The sequence below is a fragment of the Malaclemys terrapin genome, chromosome 3 (assembly GCF_027887155.1).
Source record: "Malaclemys terrapin pileata isolate rMalTer1 chromosome 3, rMalTer1.hap1, whole genome shotgun sequence".
NCBI classification, from domain to species: domain Eukaryota; kingdom Metazoa; phylum Chordata; order Testudines; family Emydidae; genus Malaclemys; species Malaclemys terrapin.
Genome location: NC_071507.1, coordinates 25,598,217 through 25,618,632, shown reverse-complemented (window position 1 = coordinate 25,618,632; position 20,416 = coordinate 25,598,217). Strand labels below are relative to the sequence as shown.

The 20,416-nt window shown below is 49.2% G+C and overlaps 1 protein-coding gene across 9 annotated transcripts in view; it reads right to left on the bottom strand.

Moving 5' to 3' along the window:
- The window catches only part of CCDC88A (coiled-coil domain containing 88A), a 364,297-nt gene that overhangs the window by 222,665 nt on the left and 121,216 nt on the right, over positions 1-20,416 (bottom strand). For all 9 annotated transcript variants that reach the window (XM_054023155.1, XM_054023156.1, XM_054023161.1 and 6 more), the window contains one exon: positions 4,150-4,233. In XM_054023155.1, coding sequence (XP_053879130.1) covers positions 4,150-4,233 — 84 coding nt within the window. The remainder of the gene's footprint in view (positions 1-4,149; positions 4,234-20,416) is intronic.

Genomic DNA, 20,416 nt, shown 5'->3' with positions numbered 1-20,416 from the left:
TCCAGGCACTGCGGAATACTGACACTTGGTGGTCAAATGGGTGTGAAGAATTGGTCGGCTGTATCAATTGGTGGGAGTGGTGCAGCAGCGCCTCGACCCACCTGTCAAAACTGATGTTTGGACATAGAAGGCTGGGATGACAAAGATTGCAAGACCGATGGTTTCTGCTCAGGGAATTTTGCTTTCTTCCTTGGCAGTTCGTATTGTCATTGAGGTTGATATTGGGATGTATATAGTCTATGCTGGGATTGGGGACTAAATTGCCTCTTTTGTCTCAGCATGTAGATACCCAGCGACTGGAATGTAGCCCAAAGGGGAGGTCCTCAACAGTAGACTGCCAGGAAACCTGACAGATAGAGCCACGATGCTCATCACATCACCACCGCCATGGAAATTAAGCTAGCTGCTTTGTCAGCAACGTTGAGTGCAAATTGCAGTGTTGTCCATGCCACTACTTATCCCTCCTATATAATGGCCTTAACTTGGGGTACGTCTAAACTACCCACCGGATCGGCGGGTAGCAATCGATCTATTGGGGATCGATTTATCGCGTGTAGTGTAGACACTACACTAAAATCAATCCCCGATCGCTCTCCCGTCGACTGCTGAACTCCAGCAGTGCAAGAGGCAGAAGCAAAGTCGACGGGGGAGCCACGGCCATCACTCCAGTGCCGCGAGGACGCGAAGTAAGTAATTTTAATTCCATCTAAGATACGTCGACTTCAGCTACGCTATTCTCGTAGCTGAAGTTGCATATCTTAGATCGATCCCCCCGCCTCCCCCCAGTGTAGACCAGGCCTTGGTCACGATGTGACTCTGGCACCCGGTCAATAAAGTCATTCAACTTTGAATAGTTAATATAATCATATTTCACTGTAAGGGCCTGATAGTTGGTGATACGGAATTGGAATATAGCCAAGGAGTACACCTTCCTACAAAAAAGGTCCAGACGCTTTCAATCTCAGTTTTGCGGAGTAGCCCTCGACTCATGTCGTCAGCCGCCTGATTTGACAGCATCCACCACAATGGAGTTGGGGGATAGGTGGGAGAAGAGGAATTCAGATTCCTTCGTGGGGACATAGTACTTTTTGTCCACTTGCTTGCAGGTCGCACATACTGTCACTGGGATATGCCATATAGTTCTCGCTGGGTCTAAGATAGTCAGTCTCATTAATCAGGAGGGCAATCTTGGAGGAGGACGAGGAGTGGGGGATGTCAAAGAGCTGATGGTGGGTGTCCTTGACTTTCTTCAATGGTATCTTGAGGGTGTCCATCACCTTCTTTGCCAGATGCTGGAAGAGATAAAGTCGTCTGGCAGATATGGTGGTGAAGGCATAATGGTCTGGAAAAGAGGAAGACCTCAGGTGACCTCAGGGTCACCTCTTCCTCGGCATCACCCTCCTGTTTCTCCATGATGTCTTGTGGAGGTTCCAAAGCTCTGGAAGCCGTGGCTGAAGGGGTATGCCTTGAGGGTTCCCGGGCGAGGCTCAAAGCTTCAGAGGCATGTTGGCGGTATGCTTCCCATGAGTCCCAATAAGACCACGGGGGTGATGGTGGCATAGAGCGTGGTGGCAGTGCCTATGGGTGGTTGTACCATGATGTCGGTAGTGGGGACATCTGTGGGTATGGGCCTTGCTGGTACTGAGCACCATATGGAGCCTGAGAAGAGTACTGGGATGTTCTTTACTCCAGCTCGCTGTCTGAACTTTCGCTAGAGAGTGGGGGAGTGAGGCCTGGCAGCGGTGACGAATCCCATGCCAAGCGGAGGCTCAGTGTGGAGGTCGCAGTACCAAGAAGCGGGGATCCCGGTACATCAGATATATGGAAGTTGCTGGATTGGCAGAATTCCATTGGTACTGACTGCCCCAGAGTCAGGTATCAGAGGCGGATGGGGGTCTTGTCCATACCACTTGCTCTGGTGCTGGGCGAGGCATCGATGATAGTACCGATCATGATTCACGTATTGAGGGTGCCTTTTTAGTGGAGTGCTTACTCCTGTCTCTCGGTGCCGATGACTCAGTGCCTGTGCCCATCAGGTCCGTGGGCATGTCAACAGTATCGACTGCTGCTGGTCTCTGTGAGCCATGAGTGCTGGACTGAGATGGTCTTGGTGCTAAAGATACCGAGCGAGATGGAGATTGCCTATAGAGATCTCAGGGCGCACTTTTGGGGACTTCCCGCTCTCCTCTAAGTTGACTTCTGAGAGGGGTCAGCAGTCTGTTTCTTCGATCCATAGCCCTTAGACAGCTGTGGAGAAGATTCAGGTCTATCCAGGGTCTTGCGGTGCAAGTTCTGCACGGGTCTGAGAGCAGCCTCCATTAAAATAATCTTCTGCCTGAGCAGTCTGTCCTTATGGGAATGTGCCCAGATTTGCTGGCAGAGACTACACTTTTTTCTGGATATGGCCCTCCCCAAGGCGACAAATGCACTTAAAAGTGCTTGTCTGCAATCGGAATTGCTTCCTTGCAAGTGAGGCACTTCTTGAAACCTGGTGAACTGGGTATGCCCACTGGAGGCGTGGGGGTGGGGAAAGGATCCTGGAAGGGGAAAAAAGCAGGAAAATGAAGTTTTGGGGGGAGTTTTGTTTTGTTTTTATTTTGGGGGGGATACAATAAGAGGGTAAAGAACAATAAACTATAATATACTAACAAAATAACTATATAAAAGTGCATAAAGCAAAATCCATCTCTAGCAAGGGGCAGTTAAGAAGTAACTGAGGAGGCTTAGCCCGTGTGTGCTGGCTAGCCTCTTGGCTCAGCACAAGGGGAAACAGACAGCGCATGTGTGGGCCTAATGGACGCTACTACTGAAGTTCTATGATCAGCAGTGCAGGGTCACAAACACACCTACCACGGAGCACCCATAGGGACACTATTCGAAGAAAAAATTGGGTTTGTTTAGTTTGGGAAGAGAAGTCTTGGGGGCACATGATAACAGTCTTCTACTACATAAAAGGTTGACATAAAGAGGGGAGTGATAAATTATTCTCCATATCCACTGAGGACAGCACAAAAAGTAATCTCCTTTGCTGCAATTTAAGCCCATTCAAGGTTAGACATCAGGAAAAGCTTCCTAACTGTAAGGATAGTTAAACACTGGAACAAATTACTTATGGTATCTCAGTCATTGGAGGTTTTTAAGAACAGCAGGGATGGCCAAACGTACCGACCCTCTGAGCAACATATCACAATCTTCAGAAGTTCGAGAGCTGGGGCTGAAGCCCCAAGACACCCCCCCACACACACACTTCATTCTGCCAGAGGCAGTGCGTGGGGGGAGGCATGTGGTATCACATGTCGCTCCCCCCAGATTTTTGCCAGGGTTTTCTGGCTAGGCCACATGGTGCTGCCGGCCCGATCCCTGCACAGCAGCTGCTGGATCCAGCAAGTTGGGAGAGGCAGCAGCAAACAGCTGGGAGCGGCAGGAAGAGCTGCTGGCTCTCCCCGTAAAGCTAAAGCTGCAGCTCCTCCCTGCAACTCCCAGGTGTTTGCCGCTGCCTCTCCACACGAAGCTAACACCTGGGAGCTGCAGAGAGGGGCCACTGACGATAAGAGGTGGGGCATAATTCAAGCTGTTGGGGGTGCCAAACCTTTAAATTATGCCCCCTCACTCTCAGCAGGCACCAGTTGTCTCTGGCAGAAGCCCCTAGCCCCACCACCGGGCAGAAGCCCCGAGCTCCCCCCTCCCCCCAGTCTGGTAGACAGAGAATGGGGAAGGCGTGGGGGGCTCCGCAAGCCGTACTTTAACTGTAAAAAAGTTTGCTGCAGTTTGGCCACCCCTGGTTTGGACAAATACCTCTTAGGAATGGTCTAGATAATACTTACTCCTGCCTCAGTGCAGGGAACTGGAGTATATGATCTATCAAGATCCCATCAAGAGCTACACTACTATGATTCTGTGATGGAAAAAACTATTCAGTATGAAAAAAATGTTTTTATTAAAGTACCACCTTTAATAAGAAATGTGATTTACGCTCACTTGTATAAAATAAAGCCTTCTCAACTAACGTTCTCTACTGTAATCCATTAATGTGAATGTCAAATAGATTTCCCTTGTTTTTGACTAAATACAATTATTCTTTCCTTAATATTCCAGAACAGCAAAAATGAAAATCACTTGGACATCAGGTAGTACAAAAGTAACAAATACCTCTTGAATGTGGGCAGCAACAGCTGCTCTTGTATCAAAATCTAAACCTTGGATTCTTTCAATGAATTCTTCTTTTTTCTGACACTAAAAGAAATACATTAACCACAATTATTTATCATACCTCTTTAGTATATTCTGAGAGCTGAAAGCTGATGATAAAATAATTATCAGTTGTCCAATCCCCTAACTGGCTAGTACAGATTGAATGTAACTATAGCAAAACATTGTAGTTTGTGCTTGACTTTTAATATTAGTGAACTGAGACAATATTCACTTTGAAAAAAGTTGATGAAGGGGGCTCCTTAAAATTTGCATATTTCTTGCTCAGAGTCTATGATGATGTTTACTTCATAAACATTTCCTAACTACCTTTTTTAGTACTCAAACAGCCAATCATATACTGAGCAAATCTCCCCGAACTGCTTTTTACACTATTCAATTGAAGCCAGCTGTACAGTATACTCTACTTTTCTAACTAACTTTCACCCAATCAAAAATAGTGTATTTAGAAAAGTATAGCATACTTAAAAAAAACCCACAACTTTCATGGATAAACTGGTCACTAATTTAATGAGCTATCATAGGTATGATCTTTAATCAAATAAGATTGTTGCAAGCTAATCATGTTATGGGCCCTGATCCTGACAAAAAGACTTAGATACCATTTTAGCTTTACATAGACTAGTAGTCCCATTGAAGTTAAGGTATTTTCAGATCAGGAGACATGGATCATGTGATGATGTTTTCTAATAATTTTATTTTCACTAGGTCAGCGTAGATTTAATTTAATCTGATTGAGGGGGATCAGCAAAGTTGAAGAAAGATTTATATGCACATGAATAGTGCAACTAACCGTATACATACAGATCAGCAGGTGCACAAGTCATTGATGGATCGGGGCCACAGTGAATAAATTTTACTCAACTGAGCCCTCTCAGGCTAAATTCAGTCTACACTAGCCTTTTGGTATAATAAACATAAAATTTAGGGCTGTCGATTAATCGCCGTTAACTCACACAATTAATATAAAAAAATTAATCACGATTCATCACAGTTTTAATCGAATTATTAAACAATAGAATCCCAATTGAAATGTATTAAATATTTTTGATGTTTTTCTACATTTTCAAATATATTGACTTCAATTACAACACAGAATACAAAGTGTACAGTGCTCACTTAATATTATTTTTTATCACAAATATTTGCACTATAAAAACGATAAACAAAAGAAATAATATGTTAGGATATAGATTTTCATGCCTGTCTGTAAAGGCCTATACTTTAGGAATTTAGGTATATGTTTATCATTTAGCTAGTTATAGAGGTATAAAAGAAAGAATCAAAATCACTGTCTGCCTGTGTAAGGGCCTTCTCTCACTGTGACAGTCTGAGACCCTGTTCCTACGCTAAGGCCTTTGGCTAAGCAGTGGGAGCAGCCATAAGCTGGAAAGCGTACAAAAGCTTGCTGCAAGTTCACCCCAATAAACATCGAATTGTTTGCACCTTCGGACTTCGGGTATTGTTGCTCTCTGTTCACGCAAGAAGAACCAGGGAAGTGGGAAGGTGAAGGAATAAGCCCTCTAACATCTTGGTGCCGTGACTCAGATACATGGCATCAGATAGGTGAGTGGCAGCCTGTAAATCCCCCTCCCCAACAGTCCATGCAGCTGCTTGTTGGGGGTATGGCGAACACTCATGATGGTGGTTGCGGGTTCTGGCAAGCAGGGATAACGGATTTTTTGAACAAATGGATAAGGAAGAATCAGGGCCCATACCGGGTGCATGGGTCCACCCGAGATGAGATTGAGAAGGAGATGGGGGAGGTTTTGGGAGACCCCAAGGGAAAGGAGTGTAGGAAAAAGGAAATGGTATTATAAGGTTTCTGCACTGGAATGGCATACTGGGTAAAAAGGGAAGCAGATCTCCTCCAACACATTAAGGATTCGGAGGGGACTGTGGATCAGCAACAGATTTTAACAGAAAAATCTGTGTTAGTGGTAGAGGTAGCGGATTTGAAGGCATGAGATACTGTACGGACAGAGGAGTCTTGTGAGGCAATCTGGCAAGAGAGGGATGAACTGCTGGGGAGAGTAGGAGACTTAGAGGAGGAATTGTATCAATGTAAACATGGGGGCAATGAACTTGGGGACCCCAAACCATCCATCCCACTACTGGAACTGAAGGAGACACCTCCACCACCCTACCCTGAAAATACACTGTACCCACCACTGCCAGTGGAAATTGTAAGCCGGCGATCCACAGTTACAGCCCCTGAGAGAGACTACCCTATAGGAACTGCAGGAGGCAGGAATTAAGGCCCCCGTTGCGGGGTGGGGGAACCATGCTCCACAAGTAGTAGAACAGGCAGAAATCCATCCCTTGTCCCTGAAGGACCAGGAGGCAGTACTGGGCCATTTGGGAAAGGTACCCCACGATGATTGGGATCAGTTTGTGCTGTGGCTAGTGGAGGTGGGCAAGGAGATGGAGGGTCTAACTAGTGAGGTCCAGGTGATCATATGGCGTAGTCTTTTGGGAATCGATGAGGCAGGACTGGCACACCCATTTCTAATCCCAGACTGGTGGCAAAACAATTGTTTGGGGTGTACTCTCAGACTGCGGGGATGAATAAGATGAAGCGAATCCCTGGGGAAACAGGACGGGATACACTTAATCGCAAACATGGTGCTGGGTGCATCCCTTGGAGGGTCCATGGGTGACACCCCAGACAGGGGCACTAGGACCTAGTGGGAATGTGGAATTGCTGGTGTGACAAAGTTCCTCCTCTATCTTGGTGGGTCCTGCGCTTATTGGTGGAATTTCTTGCCTCAGAGATTCACCATGTGGGTTGGGGAACAGCCCAGAGACCTTCCCCTCTGGAAGAACCCACAGTCCAGGTCACTTGGGAGGTTTGGGGGGAACCCGGGCCCGCCCTCTACTCCAGGTTCCAGCCCAGAGCCCTGTGGACTGAAGCTGTCTATAGTGCCTCCTGTAACAATTGCATGACAGCTACAACTCCCTGGGCTACTTCCCCATGGCCTCCTCCAAACACCTTCCTTATTCTCACCACAGGACCTTTCTCCTGGTGTCTGATAACGCTTGTGCTCCTCAGTCCTCCAGCAGCACACCCTCTTACTCTCAAGCTCCTTGCGCTTCTTGCTCCCAGCTCCTCACACTCGCACCACAAACTGAAGTGAGCTCCTTTTTAAAACCCAGGTGCCTTGATTAGCCTGCCTTAATTGATTCTAGCAGCTTCTTCTTAATTGGTTCCAGGTGTCCTAATTAGCCTGCCTGCCTTAACTGGTTCTAGCAGGTTCCTGATTACTCTAGTGCAGCCCCTGCTCTGGTCACTCAGGGAACAGAAAACTACTCATCCAGTGACCAGTATATTTGCCCTCTACCAGACTCCTGTACCTCACTGGTCTGGGTCTGTCACATATCCCTCCCCCCTGCTCAACGCCAAGGGGTTGAGCAGCTTGGGACGCCAGACAGTGAACACGGGACAAGCCATCGGCGTTGCCATGACGGCTCCCTGCTCTGTGTTGCACACGGAACTGGAAAGGCTGGAGGGATAAGAACCATCTGGTCAGCCTTGTGTTCTTCTCCTTGTTCCGCTGCATCCATTGAAGAGGGGCATGGTCGGTAACGAGGACAAATCTGCGCCCGAGCAGGTAGTAGCGCAATGTTTCCATGGCCCATTTTACAGCGAGGCATTCTCTCTCCACCACTGCATATTTTTGTTCCCTTGGAAGGAGTTTCCGACTGATGTATAGAATTGGGTGTTCCTCCTCCCCGACCATCTGTGATAGAACAGCCCCCAACCCTATTTCCGATGTATCCGTCTGCAGGATAAACTCCTTGGTGAAATCAGGGGCTATCAGTACGGGGTTATTGCAGAAGGCAGTCTGTAGGTCTGTGAATGCTTCCTCTGCTGCGTCAGATCATCTCACCAGATCAGGTCCATGGGCTTTCACTAGGTCTCTCAGGGGGCTTGCCCTTGTGGCAAAGTTGGGGATAAATCGTCGGTAATACTCCACCACACCTAGGAACGCCCGGACTGGTTTCTTGCGACTTCGTCAGGGACAATTTTGGATGGCCTCTAACTTGTTCACTTGGGGTTTTACCAGATCTTTTCCCACAATGTAGCCAAGATATTTGGCCTCTGTAAACCCTACAGCGCACTTGGCAGGGTTTGCTGTAAGGCCAGCTCGCCTGAAGGTATCGAGGACTGCCTCCACCTTCTCCAGGTGGGTTTCCTGGTCTGGGGTATGAATGACCACATCTTCCAAGTAGGCAGCAGCATAACTGTTATGTGGGCGTAATAGCTTGTCCATGAGGCGCTGGAAGGTAGCTGGGGCCCCATGTAGTCCAAAAGGGAGGACAGTAGATTGAAAAAGACCCTCTGGTGTAGAGAACAGTCTTTTCCTTTGCGTCTTCTGCAAGGGGAATCTGCCAGTACCCCTTTGTCAAGTCTAGGGTAGTCAAGTACCGGGTATTACCCAGACTGTCCACTAGCTCATCTATGCGAGGTATGGGGTGCGCATCGAACTGGGATACTTTGTTTAGTCGCCGGAAGTCGTTGCAAAATCTTGTGGTGCCATCAGGTTTGGGCACCAGCACAATTGGGCTGGACCACTGACCGTGGGATTCTTCGATGATCCCCAACTCCAGCATTTTTTTTACTTCTTTTATTTCCTCCCTTTTTGCCGCTGGCACCCGATAGGGCCTCATTGTTACTCTGGCCCCAGAGTTCATGACGATGTGGTGATATGTCTCAGTTGTTCAACCCGGTTTTGTCGAGAACACATCTTGGTGCCGGAAGATCATCTCAGACACCTCATTCTTCTGGTCTGGTGTTAAATCGGGAGACACTCTCGCCTGTTTGGAAGGCTTGTTTTCCTGGGTTAGGTCTTTTTGGACCATTGTGCATGCCTCTTGTGCATGCCAAGGTTTCAGAAGGTTAACATGATAAATCTGTTCTTGTTTTCTGCATCCTGGCTGCCGCACCTTGTAGGTTACTTCCCTCACAGGTTCAACCACCTCATAGGGCCCCTGCCATTGGGCCAGAAGCTTGCTTTCTGCCGTGGGTACCAACACCATAACCCGATCCTCTGGTTGGAACTGTCGCACTTTTGCCTGGCAATTGTAATGGGTTCGCTGGGCCTCCTGTGCCTTCTCCAAATATTCCCGTACAATAGGGGTAACCCAGGCTATCTGGTCTCACATCTGCATAACATGCTCTATTATATTTCTCCCCTCATTGGGTTCCTCTTCCCAGATTTCTTTGGCGATATCTAGTATGCCACGGGGGTGACACCCGTAAAATAACTCGAAGGGGGAAAACCCAGTTGAGGCCTGTGGTACCTCCCGGATAGCGAACGTAAGGTAGGGTAGCAGGGTGTCCCAATCCTTCCCGTCACAACTTACCACCTTCCTTATCATAGCCTTGAAGGTTCGGTTAAACCTTTCTACCAACCCGTCAGTCTGCGGATGGTAGACCGAAGTTCTCAGGGTATGTATATGGAGCAGCGTACGGAGGTCCTTCATTAGCTTCGACATAAATGGGGTTCCTTGGTCGGTTAATATCTCCTTCGGTAGCCCCATTCGGGCAAAGATCCCCACCAGCTCTTTGGCTATAGTTTTAGAGGCCGTGTTCCGCAGGGGGACGGCTTCTGGGTACCGAGTAGCATAGTCCAAAACAACAAGTATATATTGGTGGCCCCGAGCTGTCTTCTCCAGGGTCCCACTAGGTCCATGGCTATTCGCTTGAAGGGGACCTCTATGATGGGAAGGGGTACTAAAGGTGCCCTCAAGGGGGACGGGGACTGTGCAGCTGACACTCCGGGCAGGAGGCAAAGTACCTCTGCACTTCTTCATGTATTCTGGGCCAGAAGAACAGTCGTAGGACTCGTGCCAGGGTCTTCTCTACCCCCAAATGCCCCCCAAAAAGGTGACTATGAGCAAGACTTAATACAGCGTTCTGATGTTTTTGAGGTACTAGGATCTGCTGTACCTTGTGCCCCTGTACTGGTGCAACCCGGTATAAGAGACCCTTCTTCATTATGAAATAGGGTCCTGGTCCCTGGGTTTTCCCTTCCATGGGGACCCCATCTATTTCAGTCACCTCCTTCCTAATGTTGTCATACCTTGGGTCTTCTGCCTGGTCCCGTCCAAAATTTCCTCTCCCGGGGTTAATCTGCCCAAGATCTAGGGGCTCAGTCTCTGTTACCTCTACTGGTTCAGAAGCTTTAGGGTGGGGGTCAGACTCAGGTGCTTCTCCCTCCTGCGGGGCCTCCTTTTCAGCTGCGCGGGTCGGCCTACCTACAAGAGCGACTCTCTGGCTTTGGGTCAGTATTCGGGTTCCCAAGGCTTTAGCTGCCCTTCTTTCCCTTTTTGTCTTTCTACCCTGTCTGGGAGTGGAGAACAAATCTGGGGATATTTCAGAGAAGATTGGGGGTTGACAGTCTGCTGTGGATGCCTCACAATTTTAGGGTCCCCATCTTTCTCCAATCCCCCTACTGGGAGTAAGTTTCCAAACCCTGGGAAGTCCCTCCCTATGAGCACCGGGTATGGGAGTTTAGGGACTACACCTGCTGCTACCTCAGTAGTGTTCCCTTGGATCTCGATTTTTAATGGGATGGTGGGGTAGTAACTAACTGTCCCATGGACACATGTTATCGCCTGCAGCACCTGACTACGCTTCACGAGCTTCCCTGAGATAAGCTTGATAGCACTCCCCGAATCAACCAGTGCCGTGGTCCCTACCCCATTTAGTTTCACTGGTCTGGTATACATATGTGGGGTTAGTGAGACCCCCCCACAAGGTGGATTATGGAGCATGGATCTGCCCAGTTCCCCAGGTTATACTGCATAGGCTCTTCAGCATTGGGACACTGTGCAGCTATGTGTCCCCACTCCCCGCAAGCATAACATCTGTATGGAGCCATAGGCTTTCCCTGGTCTCTTGGTTTGGACAGTCTAACATCATGATCCTCTTCTCCCTCAGTGCTCTGTGTCTTTGTGGCCTCTGATGGGCCTTCAGCCTCTCTCTTTTTCCACCTGGGCCCTCCTGGTGGCCCAGTCACCCGAACTTTAGGACTTGGTGCTGCTAGTTTAACCCGGGGTGCCTCTTCCTTAACTGGTCGGGTCAGCTCCCTAGCTGTCCTTCACCTCTCTACCAGGGCGACAACCTCATCATAGGTGGAGGGTTTGTACTGGCTTACCCAGGAACGAAGGTCTGGTGGTAGTCCCCTCATGTATCGGTCGATGACCAGAACCGCTAGTATCTCTTCCGGACTCCGGAACTCCGTTTACAACCACTTTCATGCGAGATGGATGAGGTCATACAATTGGGACCGCGGGGTTTTGTCTTCCTGGTACCTCCAACCGTGATACTGCTGGGCCCGCACTGCTGTCGTTACCCCAGATCTGGCCAGGATCTCTGCTTTCAGCTGCGGGTAGTCTGCCGCAGCCTCTTCAAGCAGTTCATGGTAGGCCTTCTGGGCCTCCCCACACAGGAATGGGGCAAGGATGCCAGACCACTGATCTCGAGGCCAGGCCTCCCGTAGGGCTGTCCTCTCAAAGGCCAGAAGGTATGCCTCTACATCATCCTCCCGTGTCATTTTCTGCAGCCAATGGCTGGCCCGTATGATCCGCGTCCCATCATGGCCGCAATTCAGCTCTGTAAGCGACTTTACCTGGTTTACCAGTTCCCGCAACATAGTTCGGTCTTGAGCAGCCTGGTCCATCAGCAGGCGATTAGTCTCTTGCTGCAGCCGCACTGCCTCCTGTTGGGCAGCTGCCTGGACACGGGTAGCCTCCTGCTGGGCCACCATAGCTTGTATCAGTGCCCGCACTACGTCATCCATTGTGGTGAAAAAAAATAAACACTCTCCTTTTTTTTTGTTTTGTTATTTTTTGTTTTTTTAAATCACCCTCCTTCCTCCGCCGCGCTGTGCACCCCAAGATCCCACCCCTGACACCAGTGTGACAAAGTTCCTCCTCTATCTTGGTGGGTCCTGCCCTTATTGGTGGATTTTCTACTCCAGGTTCCAGCCCAGAGCCCTGTGGACTGAAGCTGTCAATAGTGCCTCCTGTAACAATTGCATGACAGCTACAACTCCCTGGGCTACTTCCCCTGGCCTCCTCCAAACACCTTCCTTATTCTCACTACAGGACCTTCCTCCTGGTGTCTGATAACGCTTGTGCTCCTCAGTCCTCCAGCAGCACACCCTCCCCCTCTCACTCTCAGCTCCTTGCACCTCTTGCTCCCAGCTCCTCACACTCGCACCACAAACTGAAGTGAGCTTCTTTTAAAACCCAGGTGCCCTGATTAGCCTGCCTTAATTGATTCTAGCAGCTTCTTCTTAATTGGTTCCAGGTGTCCTAATTAGCCTGCCTGCCTTAACTGGTTCTAGCAGGTTCCTGATTACTCTAGTGCAGCCCCTGCTCTGGTCACTCAGAGAACAGAAAACTACTCATCCAGTGACCAGTATATTTGCCCTCTACCAGACTCCTGTACCCCACTGGTCTGGGTCTGTCACACTGGAGAAATGGTTGGAGCTGAGCAATCCGCAGTTCATGGGGCATTTAAGATTCCAGCATCCTGAACTTGCTCCCTATCAGCTACCCCAGTTTCTGGGACATGCAGCAGTGTGGAGGCAGATGCATCGGGGGAAGAGCCAATCCATGTTATTACTGCAGGGGGATCAGTACAAGGTGGAAAGGGGTGGGTCAGCCCAGAGGGGAGGATGTAGAGGGAGAGGTTGTAGCTTTCGGGAGGTAGTCAGGAACGAGTCGGCAGCTATAGAGCAACAGATCCAGACACTGCAAGCTAAACTGACTACCCAGGATCTTACCAGATGACACCAGGGGACTGGGACTGCCTGAAACGTCAGGCACACAATTTTGCTTAGAGACAGGAATGTGTTCAGTGCCAGGATCCCTGGCCCCCCTGCAAACCAGCGGGAGGGACAGAGGTGGGTGCTGCAACTTAAGGGCACCCTGGGAGGTGTCCTATCCATGTTTTCAGTTTAGGACGGGATGCATCTGGTCGCCCCACGCTCCAGGGGGCAATCGAAGGGAGTCCCACGAGGGATTTTTTAATAGACACCGGGCAGCCGTCAGCTTAACCACATGGGGGCAAGGGAGGGCCTCAGAAGGAACTGAGACAATTGTAGGAGCAACGGGAGGGGAGACACAGTTAACCCTGAGGTGGGGACAGATCAAAGGAATCTGGGGGGAGGGGAGATTCTGTGGGGTTGTAATTATATGTTTAATCTGTTGTGGGCAGGAGATTTACATTTGTACTGGACTTAGCCAATTGGGTGTGTTTATTGGGGCAGACGCAGGACAGTCAGGGCTATACCATTCCTATGGGGATAGTCACTATGACCATTAAAGCGGCACATGCCCTCCCACCACCCTCGGCAGGGTGGGGAACACATTCCTGTGTGGGCTAAGGATAACCTGGATTGTGGTAGGGGCAGCATGAAAGTACTGCTAGAAGGAGGGGACCCTCCCGCACAGAAACAATATCCTATTCCTCGGGAGGCACTGGCACAGGTGGGGGCAACTACTGGGGAATTGGAACAGAGGGGATTGATTAGAGCGGTTGCATCCCCTTGTAATGCTGCTGTGTGGCCAGTGAGAAAGCCAAACAGTACGTGGCGCCTTACTGTGAATTACAGGGCTCTAAATGCTCTGGCCAATTCACCAGCCTCAGTAGTGGTAGCGTACCCTGAAATGCTAGCCCATATTGGACCCCAATTCTGAATTTTCACTGTTTTGGACATAGGGAAAGACTACAAATTGAATACACAGGACCCCTACCACCAGTTCACAGAAAAAACTGATTCATGTTGATGGTAGTGGATGCTTTCAGCAGGTGGGTGGAAGCTTTCCCCACAAAGTATCAAACTGCCCGGATAACTGCTGAAATACTGGTAAACAAGGTATTCACTCGCTGGGGGGTCCCAAAGGTGATTGACTCAGACCAAGGAGCTGCTTTCTGGTCAGATCTGTTAGGGAAGCTCTCAGCCCTCACTGGAATCATTTTCCATATTGCTTATCACTCACAGGCTGCGGGGAAGGTGGAACACATGAACCGCACCATTAAAAGTGAGCTAAGAAAGGGAGTGGAAATGGGAGGAAAACCTGGCCACAGTTACTGCCCTTTGTCTTAATGAGAATAAGGGCCTGAGAATCAAAGGGCACAGGATTTTCTCCATATGAGGCTCTCATGGGAAGTACCTGGGGAAGTCACTATACACGGCTTAACACAAGAATGGATTTTAACTCTAATCAAACATGTAAAACGGGTACAGCTGGTGGTGGCCTGGTGAGACAAGCAAGGAGCAGCAAGAGTCAAAGCATGGTATGACCTGCCCAGGGAGCGTGATCTACCCATGGCGGGAGATCTAGTGATGTACAAAATTTCAGGTCAACACCATCCATTCCCAGCTCCTAAACAGAAGGGCCCCTATCTTGTTCTTGACCAATTAGGGCCCAGTCTGCTATTATTGGGTACAGAGAATGAAGGACAGGAGCGGGTTCACTGCACACAAATAAAAAGGTACAAACGGGACTGAGAAAGAGGATGTGTAAATTTTGCTGTGTGTGTATTACAGGGTAATTCAAAAAGGAGAAAAGGATGAAAATTCCCAGGCCCTGGATGGAACAATTACTAGTGCTAATCACAATTATCACATTTACAAATTCTATTCAGATCCCACAATGTGAAGTGTCAAAAGGAGGCAACACATGCAGCCTGTGGTAATACAGCTAATGAAGACTATGAGAATCTCACCATAGAAAGATGTACCACTAATACTCCAAGAGGAATTTTTGGAGTGTCAGTATATGGTTTATGGAGTAGATGGGGGAATCCCAACCTGGTGGAGAATATCAAATTTATCAGGAAATATTGCATGGTACTCCCTAGGTGCTGCCACAATTAACGATATTGGAAAACAGAGTTACGCAGCTATGTGGTTTGTTACAGAGGATCCAAAGAATATAACCCTCTGGTTTCCTGGAGCAAATGAACCCTCTTGGAAAAATAGGGTGCCACATTTAGGGTGTGATGTTACCATATGTAACCACAATGGTACTTCCATGGAAGATAATCCCCAAAGGTGTGATTGTTATGTACATATTACACTGGGTGTAAAATCCCTTTGGACACTGGGTGTATGATGAGTTAACCATTTTACAGAATGTAACCCTACAAGTGATATGGATGGCAAGTTGAAGAATCCAAATTTAAAGTGGCCACAGCCTGGAGCCGAGAATATTCCCCGATGAGCAAATGTATGGGAGCCATTGTGGGAGTGGATGCAGCCAGCACTTTTAACGTGTAACTCTATTACATGGGTGGTACACCCCAAGGAATGGTGGGTGGACCAAATTCATTCTAATCGTAGTATGTACATAAAAGGATTGAAACAACAATTCAATTGGTGGGTGAGGGGACATACCTGGAATCGTCATTGGAAAAAGGGATTGTGGGCAGCAGGGAATACTATGCTGGGTACATGGAATCTGGGGGACGAGTGGGTAACCAAACAATTAGTAATCCAAAATGTGAAATTTCAACAACAAATTAATGAATTAATGGCACAGGAACTATCAGCAGTTGCCACAGGGTGGAGGGCAGCAGTAAACTTGCGGTTAACTCATTGGGCAGGGGACCTGGTGACATTATGGCTTCAGAAGATTAACATGGGGAGAAGTGTGTGTAGGTATTCAAAATGCTCAGTTAATAATGTTAATGGATATTATGAAAGATGTTTGGTCAGAACAATGGCCCTCAGTATTAAATTGGGAGGCTAGCCCATATTTATCCACAATTGCAAAAACATACCCTTCTATCTGGAAAATAACATCCCAGACCTATGGGGAGAGTTCTTGTGTAATTGTTACTATGATACCGTGAGAAGTAAATGCAAATAAGGTGGTCCCCTTGAACCCTATGGAAGAGCAGGATCAATGGCCTATTGCAAAGGGGGGGCATTTAGGAGTAATGTATATGGGGTACAATGTATTCTGTTGGGAATATATGCAATCCTGCAATATAACACTAGGAGGCAAAATCCTTCCCGTATATGACCAAATTATGAACTTTTATATACTGCCACCTGGACTATGGTGCACCAATGGATCAGTGGACTTAATCGTTGTAAACAATCGAACCAGCATCTACTACCGCATGCCGTACCAAGTAGTTGAATTGGTTTGGACAATACCAAATTTCACTGTGGATATTCAATGGACACACAATATGGGCAAGAGTATACAAAGATTACAAAAGCAACTTGCTGCAAGTGCCAACAGTTGGACACACTTACAACACACACACCAGGATGGTGCTGACAAAATTTTAACCCTATCAAAGGAGGTGAAGCAGCGTTTTTTGTGGTGGCCGGGATATTGGACCATAATGCAGTAGTCAGGACTCTCGGTGTTGCTATGGATTATCATAACAGCTGGCGTATTGTTAACTGTATTTGTGTTACGTTGCATACAGAAACGATCAAGGGGGGCACAACACCCTAGAGAACAGCCACTAATTATAACCCATAAGTAATGTAGTAAGCCCTCCCCTTCCCCCCAGTGTACTAGACAACCCAGACCCAACCTTCTTGAGCCCACTATAATGGGAAGTCTGGAACACTAATTGGAATAGTGACCTAAGCCCAGAAGTAAGTGGGGGAGTGGGATACTGGGAGGAAACACAAGGAGGAGAGTACAAGACGGGAAGCCTCCTGATTCATATTGAGAAAGTAGGGCAATCGGCTAGTTATCTTAGATGCATGTACACAAATGCAAGAAGCCTGGGAAACAAGCAGGAAGAATTGGAAGTCCTGGCACAATCAAGGAATTGTTCAGGAAGGACAAGTATGGGAGGAAAGGTGGAGGATTGCATTGTATGTAAGAGTGCGATACGATGGCTCAGAGCTCCAGTTTGAAACTGAAGAAAAGCCTGTTAAGAGTCTTTGGGTTAAATGTAGAGGCAACAGCAACAAGGGTGACGTTGTGGTGGGCGTGTGCTATAGACCACCAGATCAGAAGGATGAGGTAGACGAGGCTTTCTTCGGACAACTAACCGAAGTTTCCAGATCACAGGCCCTGGTTCTAATGGGGAACTTCAATCAACCTGACATCTGCTGGGGGAGCAATACAGAAATGCACAGACAATCCAGCAAGTTTTTGGAGAGTGTTAGGGACAACTTCCTGGTACAAATGCTGGAGGAACTGACTAGGAGCCGTGCTCTTCTTGACCTGCTGATTACAAACAGGGAAGAATTGGTAGGGGAAATAGAAGTGGGTGGCAACCTAGGCAGCAGTGACCATGGGATGGTTGAGTTCAGGATCCTGACAAAAGGAAGAAAGGAGAGTAGCAAAATACGGACCTTGAACTTCAGAAAAGCAGACTTTGACTCCCTTAGGGAACTGATGGGCAGGATCCTCTGGGAGGCTAATCTGAGGGGGTAAGGAGTCCAGGAGAGTTGGCTGTATTTTAAAGAAGCCTTATTGAGGGCGCAGGAACAAACCATCCCGAAGTGCAGAAAGAATAGCAAATATGGCAGGCGACCAGCTTGGCTTAACAGTGAAATCTTCTGTGAGCTTAAACTCAAAAAAGAAGCTTACAAGAAGTGGCAATTTGGACCGATGACTAGAGATCTGATCTGATCTTATGCGCTGTCCTCGACTGCACATTCAAAAGGCCAGTTTAGGGCCAGAGGGTGGTTTGGGCTGGGCTTGATTAGCGAAGGGGTGTTGCCTTCTCCTGCTGCTCCGGTTCCTCCTCCGAGAATTGTCCTGGCAGTTCTGCTGCTGGAACCTTTGAGGAGGTTGTGGGCGGAAGTATCTCTGCTGTGTGGTGGAGGTATGTAAGCCCAAGGATCTGAGGGTAGCTCGGGAATCTTTTAAGCTGTGGACCCGTTTGTCCGTCTTCTCTGAAAACAGAGTCTCACCTTCAAACGGGAGGTCCTGAATTGTTTTTTGGACCTCGTAGGGCAACCCTGAGACTTGCAACCAGGCCCACCGCTGCATAGCCACCCCTGTCACCATCACTCTTGTGACAGCGTCTGCAGCGTCTAAAGCTGCCTGCAATGAAGCCCAGGAGACCAATTTCCCTTCTTCCACCAAGGCGGTGAACTCTGACCGAGAGTCCGAAGGGACGAGCTCCATGAACTTCGCCATTGCTGCACAGGTGTTATAAGAGTACCTGCTCACAATGGCCTTTTGGTTAGCAATATGGAATTGCAAACCACCAGTGGAGTAGACCTTTCTACCCACGAGATCTAGGCATTTAGCATCCCTATTCTTTGGAGAAGGACCCTGGAAACCCTGTCTCTCCCACTGGTTAGCCGCATCAACTGCTAGCGAATCCGGAGGCGGGTAGGAGTACAGATGTTCAAAGCCTCTGGAGGGCACGAAATAGCACCGCTCATTACATTTGGCAGTGGGTGGCAGGGATGCTGGCATCTGCCACAGGGTCTTAGTTGCGTCCACAACCGTCTTTATGAAGGCCAACGCTACCCGTGAAGGTCCCAAGGGTGCTAGGATGTCCACCATGGGATCTGTGTCCTCTACCACCTCCTCGGCCTTGATGCCCAGACCTTGGGCAGTCCTACAGAGCAACTACTGTAGGACTCTGTTATCCTCAAATGCAGGAGCTATGGCCGTCCCTGCCAACGTTTCGTCCAGTGATGAGGAGGAGGAATCGTGTTGATAATGGAAGCTCCCTACCGTCTGCTCCAGAAGGGTCACGTAACTCCCAGGACAGCATTGGCGGAAGTGGTGCCGATGACAGTGCCGGGGCCATAGGCATCGTAGCAGGCGTCAACATCGGCATCAGTCTCACCGGAGGAAGCTGCGTCGGCACGCTCACATGAGCTGCCAGGGTCGAGGGGCCCAATGCCAACATCAGTACCAGGGCCATAGGTGCCTGCATCGAGGTCGACATCAACAACGATGTAGGCATGGGAGACAGGTGCATTGACGCCGTGAAGGCCGGTGCCGAAATTGGAGCTGAGCAAGGTGCCAGAGTCGACGACGGGGCCGGAGGCAAAGATGTCGGGACCGTAGGCACCAGGAGCAGATGCACAGCGGAAAGTGGTACGAAAGTGGTGGAGGCCACTGAAGATACCGCTGAGCGTGGGCCCTGGGTTCCTCCCTGACCCTGGTGATAAGCCCAGGGGGTCCAGAAGGGCCACTGAGGCGGATTCTGCCACTGCGAAGGCCACGCCTAATGTTCCCTTCTGTCTCTGCCCGACCTTGCTCTACGGCTTCTGCTCCTACTTGAGCGACAGGAGTCGGGCAATGACTCCGAGGTCTCAGACACTGAAGATCACGGAGGGGCCGATCCTTGATGTCTTGAATGTCAAGAGCTCGGGGAGAGGGAAAGCTCTCTGTCGGAGCGGTTAAGCACCAATGGACAAGGAGAAGGGGAGCACCTCCACATCATAGCCAGCTTCCCTTTAGAGTGCACCAGAGGATGTGGCTCCGTCGGCACTGAGGGTTCTTCCCTGGCAGGTGAGAATGATGCCGTCAGGTGGAGGTCGTCTCGAGCAGCCTGGTACGCTTCCAGCGTGGACGGGAGCTGCAGCTGCTGCGTAGACACCGGTGATTGAGGTGGGGCCCGACTCAACTGCTGCACTTGGGCAGAAGTCGACACGGCCCCGGAAGGAGATGCCGAGGAGTGGCCCGCCTGGGGTCGCACATCTCGAGGCTTAGCCGGAGGAGAACAGTCGTCCGGCTTTTTCTTCTTTTGAGGCACCAGCGAGTGGGAGCAGTGCCTACTGTCAGACGGGCCCCATGAGAAGCCGTGGCAGTGCCGAGCATCCCTGGAGGAGTCCTCCCTCGGTGCCGAACTCACCAACAGCGCCAAGGCACTCTGTGTTGAGGACACCGACGTAGGGGTCGGGTCACTTGAGCCTGGGTCGCAGTAGGGGCGTAAGGCTGTCTCCATGAAGATCACCTTCAGCCGCTGTTTCCTTTCTTTAAGTGTTCTCGGGCAGAACTCGCGGCAGATCTTACAATGATCTTTCTGAGGGGTCTCCCCCAGGCATCGAAGACATGACGAGTGCAGGTCACTTTTTGGAATGCACTTGGCGCAGGCCATGCAGTTCTTGAAGCTTGGGGACCACAACATGCCACGGCGCTCGTGCCAGACTCGGGGGGGAACCCCCAACAACATTATACTAAACTATTAACTCAAACACTACGAATAACATACTAACTATATACAACGGAATAGAGA